General features: G+C 50.0%; 1 protein-coding gene across 2 annotated transcripts in view; it reads left to right on the forward strand.

Moving 5' to 3' along the window:
- rbm20 (RNA binding motif protein 20) overlaps nt 1-6,647 on the forward strand; it is a 248,752-nt gene extending 242,105 nt beyond the window's left edge. The window contains exon 14 of one of the 2 annotated variants that reach the window (XM_038773624.1): nt 6,109-6,647. In XM_038773624.1, the coding sequence (XP_038629552.1) occupies nt 6,109-6,231 (123 nt within the window). In that variant the 3' untranslated portion in view covers nt 6,232-6,647. The remainder of the gene's footprint in view (nt 1-6,108) is intronic. The other variant, XM_038773625.1, reaches the window with a different exon arrangement.
- The last annotated feature ends 347 nt before the right edge of the window (nt 6,648-6,994 follow it).

Genomic DNA, 6,994 nt, shown 5'->3' on the forward strand with positions numbered 1-6,994 from the left:
GCAGAGCTCGCAAAACGCAACCGCTCCCGTGCTCACATCACATGATGCCCTTTATTCTCATTGTTGATTTACTCACGGTTATTCTTTTGTTTCCTATTTTATTAGAAAGACTAGTTTCTAGGATATTGTATTGTCTCAGTAAAGGAGTTCTATGTAAGTCCTGTACTATACAGACAGAAATATTTTAGGGTGCTGTATGGCATTTATCAATATAGTTGTGGTGACCTTCCCAGAGAGAAGGGCTGTGAAATCACCAGCCAAATCCACAAAATGCAGTTTGACATCAAGGTGATCAACCAGCGTTGTGCTGGTGCCATATCATGTGGGAAACATTGAGGGAGGAAAAAGACCTTCCCAGAAGATGTGTAAAGGATTTGCACCATGCCAGACATTCTACTTTCCAGTGTAGGATTGATGCCAATGCTTTTGCTGAGCTGTGGTAACCTACAGCAATCTATACTGTTTTAGAAATCAGTCTAATAGTGCTGGACTGCAAGCTTGAGCAACAAGTCCACTTTTTAAAGTGTATGGCCAAATGAAAATGTCTTATATTACATCAGTGATTAGACTTCAAAAGTAAATCGACGGCTGTAAAGTGCTTCAGGACATCCACGACTGGTAAAAGGTGCTGCATAAGTGGAAGTCCTTCCTCCTTTTTAAAATCCTTAAAATATACTTTAAATTTAATTTCCAAAATTAGGATACTGTACATTGTTTCACATAAAAACATGAGAACTAGGAGCAGGAGTCGGCATTGCAGCCCCTCGATCTCGCTCTGCCATTCAATACGATCACGGTTGATCTCCCCTCAGCCTCAACTCCTCTTTCCTGCCCATTCTCCATAATCCTTCAACCCATTACTAATTAAAAACCTGTCTATCTCCTCCTTTACTCAGTTTCCTGGCATCCACTGCACTCTGGGATAGTGGATCCTTTGAGAGAAGTGATTTCTCCTCCTTACGGGCAGCACAGTAGCACAAGTGGATAGCACTGTGGCTTCATAGCGCCAGGGTCCCAGGTTCGATTCCCCGTTGGGTCACTGTCTGTGCGGAGTCTGCACGTTCTCCCTGTGTTTGTGTGGGTTTCCTCCGGGTGCTCTGGTTTCCTCCCATAGTCTAAAGACATGCAGGTTAGGTGGATTGACCATGATAAATTAGTGACCAAAAAGGTTAGGAGGGGTTATTGGGTGACAGGGATAGGGTGGAAGTGAAGGCTTAAGTGGGCCGGTGCAGACTCGATGGGCAGAATGGCCTCCTTCTGCACTGTATGTTCTATGTTCCTCAACTCGGTGTTAAATCTGCTGCCCCTTACCCTAACACAATGGCCTCTCGTTCTAGATTGCCCCACAAGAGGAAACATCTGCTCTATGTCTATTTTGTCACTACCTTTTATCATCTCTCTCTGGATGGTTTGACAAGTTCAAAGAGTAGGCAGTGGTGATGCTCATGACACAACAGAGGAGATAGGAATGCCACATAAATGTTCAAGATAGATACTTAAAGTTTTTCAATATTATCTTCTAATGACAAAGCTATTGCCAATCAGAATTTCAAATGTCTGGGATGTGATGACATGTTACTGCACGCATTATAACTGTAAGGTGCTTGGCAGAGCAAGGGTTAACATGAGACTGAAAGGTCGTAACCCCCGTGTGATGTATTCAGTCACATGGTGAGAGATCTGTAAGCAGCTAACTTGCAGTGTGGAGGACCACCATGAGTGACCATACCTTGGAACTGTAAATAGTTAAAGCCTATCACAGAATCACAGAATTTACAGTGCAGAAGGAGTCCATTCGGCCCATCAAGTCTGCAGCAGCCCTTGGAAAGAGCACCCTACCTAAGCCCACACCTCCATCCTATCCCCACACTTCCACCCTATCCCGACCTTACCTTACCTTTTTTGGACACTAAGGGCAATTTAGCATGGCCAATCCACAAACCCCTGCACATCTTTGGACTGTGGGAGGAAACCGGAGCACCGGAGGAAACCCACGCAGACATGGGGAGAATGTGCAGACTCCGTACAGACAGTGACCCAGCAGGGAATCGAACCTGGGACCCTGGCACTGTGAAGCCATTGTGCTAACCACTATGCTGCCGTGCTGCCCACCAATAAATGTCTTCATGTTAATGCACACAAGTCTCAAGATCTCAACAATGAACCACTTCTACCGCAACACGAAGAACCCATATTATGACATGGGAATTAATTTAAAATGATGTAGTCAGTAATTTGCAAGACCTGAGCGGTAAGCTGCAGGGGGAGAGGTTGGTGTTGGTTAATGTGTACGCCCCAAATTGGGATGATGCTGGTTTCACGAGGCGTATGTTGGGCCGCATTTCTGGCCTGGAGGTGGGAGGCTTGATCATGGGGGGGGACTTCAATACGGTGCTGGATCCCCTACTGGATCGTTCTAGTTCAAGGACAGGCAGAGGCCAGCGGCGGCCAAGGTATTGAGGAGGTTTATGGACCAGATGGGAGGAGTGGATCCCTGGAGGTTCGGGAGGCCGAGGGCTCGGGAGTACTCCTTTTTCTCCCATGTGCACAGGGTTTATTCCTGCATTGATTTCTTTGTTCTGAGCAGGGGACTGGTCCCGAGGGTGGAGGAGGTCGAGTATTCGGCTATTGCGATTTCGGACCATGCTCCGCATTGGGTGGATCTGGAGATGGGGGAGGCGCGGGACCAGCGCCCGCTTTGGCGTCTGGATGTGGGGTTGTTGGCTGATGAGGAGGTGTGTAGGAGAGTTTGGGGATGTATCGAGAGGTACCTCGAGGTCAATGATACTGGGGAGGTCCAGGTGGGGATGGTGTGGGAGGTTCTGAAGGCAGTGATTAGGGGGGAGCTGATCTCCATCCGAGCCCATAGGGAGAGTGGGGAGAGGAGGGAGAGGGAGAGACTGGTGGAGGAGCTGTTGAGTGTGGATAGGAGGTACGCGGAGGCCCCGGAGGAGGGATTGCTGGGGGAACGGCGTAGCTTACAGGCCAAGTTTGATTTATTGACCACCAGAAAGGCAGAGACACAGTGGAGGAAGGCGCAGGGAGCGGTCTATGAGTATGGAGAGAAGGCGAGCAGGATGCTGGCGCACCAGCTGCGTAAGCGGGACGTGGCTAGAGAGATTGGTGGAGTGAAGGATAGAGATGGGAATGTGGTGCGGCAGGGGGCAGAGGTCAATGAGGTCTTTAGGGACTTCTATAGGGAACTGTACCGGTCGGAGCCGCCGGCGGTGGGAGGGGGAATGGAGAATTTTTTGGACAGGCTCCGATTTCCAAGGGTGCAGGAGGAGCAGGTGGAAGGACTGGGGGCGCCGATCGAGTTGGAGGAGCTGGTCAGTGGGATTGGCCACATGCAGTCGGGGAACGCGCCGGGACCAGATGGGTTCCCGGTTGAATTTTATAAGAAATATGCGGACCTGCTGGGCCCCCTGTTGGTTAGGACCTTTAACGAGGCATGGGAGGGGGGTGTTCTGCCCACGACTATGTCTCGGGCACTAATCTCCCTGATCCTGAAGCGTGATAAGGACCCCTTGCAGTGCGGTTCATACAGGCCGATTTCACTGCTCAATGTAGACGCCAAGTTGCTGGCGAAGATCTTGGCCACTAGAATAGAGGACTGTGTGCCGGGGCGATACATGAAGATCAGACGGGTTTTGTGAAGGGGAGGCAGCTGAACACTAACGTGCGAAGGCTGCTAAATGTGATAAAGATGCCTGCAGCAGAAGGAGAGGCGGAGATTGTGGTGACATTGGATGCGGAGAAGGCCTTTGACAGGGTTGAGTGGGGTTACTTGTGGGAGGTGTTGGAAAGGTTCGGATTTGGGGTGAGGTTTATTAAATGGGTGAGGTTGCTGTACGAGGCCCCGATGGCGAGTGTAGCGACAAATGGGAGGAGGTCCGAGTACTTCAGGCTCCACCGTGGGACGAGGCAGGGGTGCCCCCTGTCCCCCTTGCTTTTTGCGCTGGCAATAGAGCCTCTTGCCATGGCTCTCAGGGAGTCGAGGAGGTGGAGGGGTTTGATGCGAGGGGGGGGAGGAGCACCGAGTGTCGCTGTATGCGGACGACTTGCTGTTGTATGTAGCAGACCCGGTGGGGGGAATGCCTGAGGTGATGGAGATTCTTGCTGAGTTCGGGAGTTTCTCGGGGTATAAATTGAACCTGGGCAAGAGTGAGCTGTTTGTCGTGCACCCGGGATATCAGGAGGAGGGGATTGGTAGGCTCCCGCTAAAGAGGGCAGTGAGGAGTTTTAGGTACCTGGGGGTTCAGGTGGCTAGGAGCTGTGGGACTCTGCACAAGCTCAATTTTACTACGTTGGTGGAGCAGATGGAGGAGGAATTTAAAAGGTGGGACATGCTGTCGTTGGCGTGTAGAGTACAGTCCGTTAAAATGACGGTGCTCCCGAGGTTTTTGTTTTTGTTTCAGTGCCTCCCCATTTCCGTTCCGAGGGCCTTTTTTAGGAGGGTGAACAGCAGCATTCTGGGATTTGTTTGGGCGCACGGGACTCCGAGGGTAAGGAGGGTCTTTTTGGAGCGGGGCAGGGATAGACGGGGGCTGGCGCTGCCCAACCTCTCTGGGTACTATTGGGCGGCTAATGTCTCGATGGTACACAAGTGGGTAATGGAGGGGGAGGGGGAAGCATGGAAAAGGATGGAGATGGCGTCCTGTGGAGGCACGAGCCTGAAGGAACTGGTAACGGCTCCGTTGCCGCTCTCTCCAACGAGTTACACCACAAGCCCGGTGGTGGCGGCCCCCTCAAAATTTGGGGGCAGTGGAGGCGACACAGGGGGGAAGTGGGGGGCTCGGTGGAGGCCCCGCTGCGGGGGAACCACCGGTTTGTCCCAGGGAACATGGATGGCAGGTTCCTGGGGTGGCACAGGGCGGGCATTAGGAAGTTGGGAGACCTGTTTATTGACGGGAGGTTCGCGAGCCTTGGTGAACTGGAGAAGTTTGAGCTCCCCCCGGGGAATACGTTCAGGTACCTTCAGGTCAAGGCGTTTGCTAGGCAACAGGTGGAGGGGTTCCCTTTGCTGCCCCCGCGGGGGGTAAGGGATAGGGTGCTTTCGGGGGTGTGGGTCGGGGATGGGAAGGTGTCTGACATCTATCAGGTAATGCAGGAGGTGGGGGAGGCGTCGGTAGAGGAGCTGAAGGCTAAGTGGGCGGTGGAGCTGGGGGAGCAGATTGAGGAGGGGACATGGGCGGACGCCCTGGAGAGGGTGAACTCCTCCTCTTCATGTGCGAGGCTTAGTCTCATCCAGTTCAAGGTGCTGCACCGGGCCCACATGTCCGGATCTAGGATGAGTAGGTTCTTTGGGGGCGAAGACAGGTGCGTCAGGTGTTCGGGGAGTCCAGCGAACCATGCCCATATGTTCTGGGCATGCCCGGCACTGGAGGAGTTCTGGAAGGGGGTGGCGGGGACGGTGTCGAGGGTGGTGGGATCCAGGGTCAAGCCAGGCTGGGGACTCGCGATATTTGGGGTTGGGGTGGAGCCGGGAGTACAGGAGGCGAAAGAGGGTGATGTCTTGGCCTTTGCGTCCCTAGTAGCCCGACGGAGGATCTTGCTGCAGTGGAAAGATGCGAGATCTCCGTGTGTGGAGACCTGGATTAATGACATGGCGGGATTCATTAAGTTGGAAAGGGTCAAGTTCGCCCTGAGGGGGTCGATACAAGGGTTCTTTAGGAGGTGGCAGCTTTTCCTCAACTTTCTGGCTCAACGATAAGGTACTAGGTCAGCAGCAGCAGCAACCCGGGGAGGAGGGGGGGAAGGGAGGGGGGAAAAGGGGGGGGAGGTTTAGGGGGATAGTGTTTAAGTTACTTTGCTTATTGTTAATTTATTCTGTTGTTTATTGGGGTTGGGGGGGGTGGGGGGTTTGTTATATGCGTTGTTACGGGTGCCGGGGGGGGGTGTGTTTATTATTATTATTGTTATTATTGTATTGTTTTGTTGATATATATTTTTCAAAACAATTTCAATAAAAATTATTTTTAAAAAAAAGTAATTTGCAAGACCTAATTATGATTAGTTTTGTAATTTGCACCATGCTTGCAGAGGTTGAATCTTAAGTCTTTTTGCAAGTCCATATTTATTTATGAAAGACATTTCATTTTGTTGCAGAAATACCTGTCGCAGTTAGCTGAAGAAAGCCTGACGGAAGGTGAAAAGGTCCGAACTCCTGGAACAGAGGAGGAAGTTGGGATCATGCCGCAGTTTGAAACTAAAAAACCTAATCCATCCTGAAAAAGCCAGTTAAGATTAAGCTTCAGAGTCTCTAATATCAAATAACCAATGGAATCAAAGCCTGGTTCTTAAGGTTACGTTCCAGAATGTGAAGCCTAAGTACCACACCAGGCCAAGGAAGGACCGACAGAAAAAAATAGAGTGTGAGGGAGAGATGAACCTTTCAATTGATGCGGTACTTCAGAAAGACATCTTCATTTTTCATTGACCAGGCAAATTATATTCAGGGAGTTTCTTGTTTTCAATTGTCACTGCGGTCATGATCAAATGTACTGGTTTGATGAAAGAATTTTACTTGGACCATTTCACATGGGTAATTAATTTATGCCTCAATAACATATTGCTTGATTCAAGAGCAGATAATTAAAATAAGTTTTTTTTCAATTCTGTATAATTTATTAGAAGCACTATTTAGAAAACGTGACTATTGAGAAAATCGTGTCTGGCAAACAGATATGAATTTAATAAAATATTTATTGAAAATTTACATTGATCGTTTTCTTACTTTCTTTAAAAAATTTAGAATATTCAATTTTTCTTTTCCAATTAAGGGGCAATTTATTGTGGCCAACAGAGATGGGACCACAGCAGGGATGGGGACCAGCAAAAACGTTGAGGGAAGTGTTGACTCTTAAAATGTAATGGGTAATGCTTGTGACTGTGACTGAATACCCTGCACATCTTTGGATTGTGGGGGTGAAACCCACGCAGACATGGGGAGAATGTGCAAACTCCACACGGACAGTGATCCAGAGCCGGGACC

The sequence above is a fragment of the Scyliorhinus canicula genome, chromosome 16 (genome assembly GCF_902713615.1).
Source record: "Scyliorhinus canicula chromosome 16, sScyCan1.1, whole genome shotgun sequence".
NCBI lineage: Eukaryota > Metazoa > Chordata > Chondrichthyes > Carcharhiniformes > Scyliorhinidae > Scyliorhinus > Scyliorhinus canicula.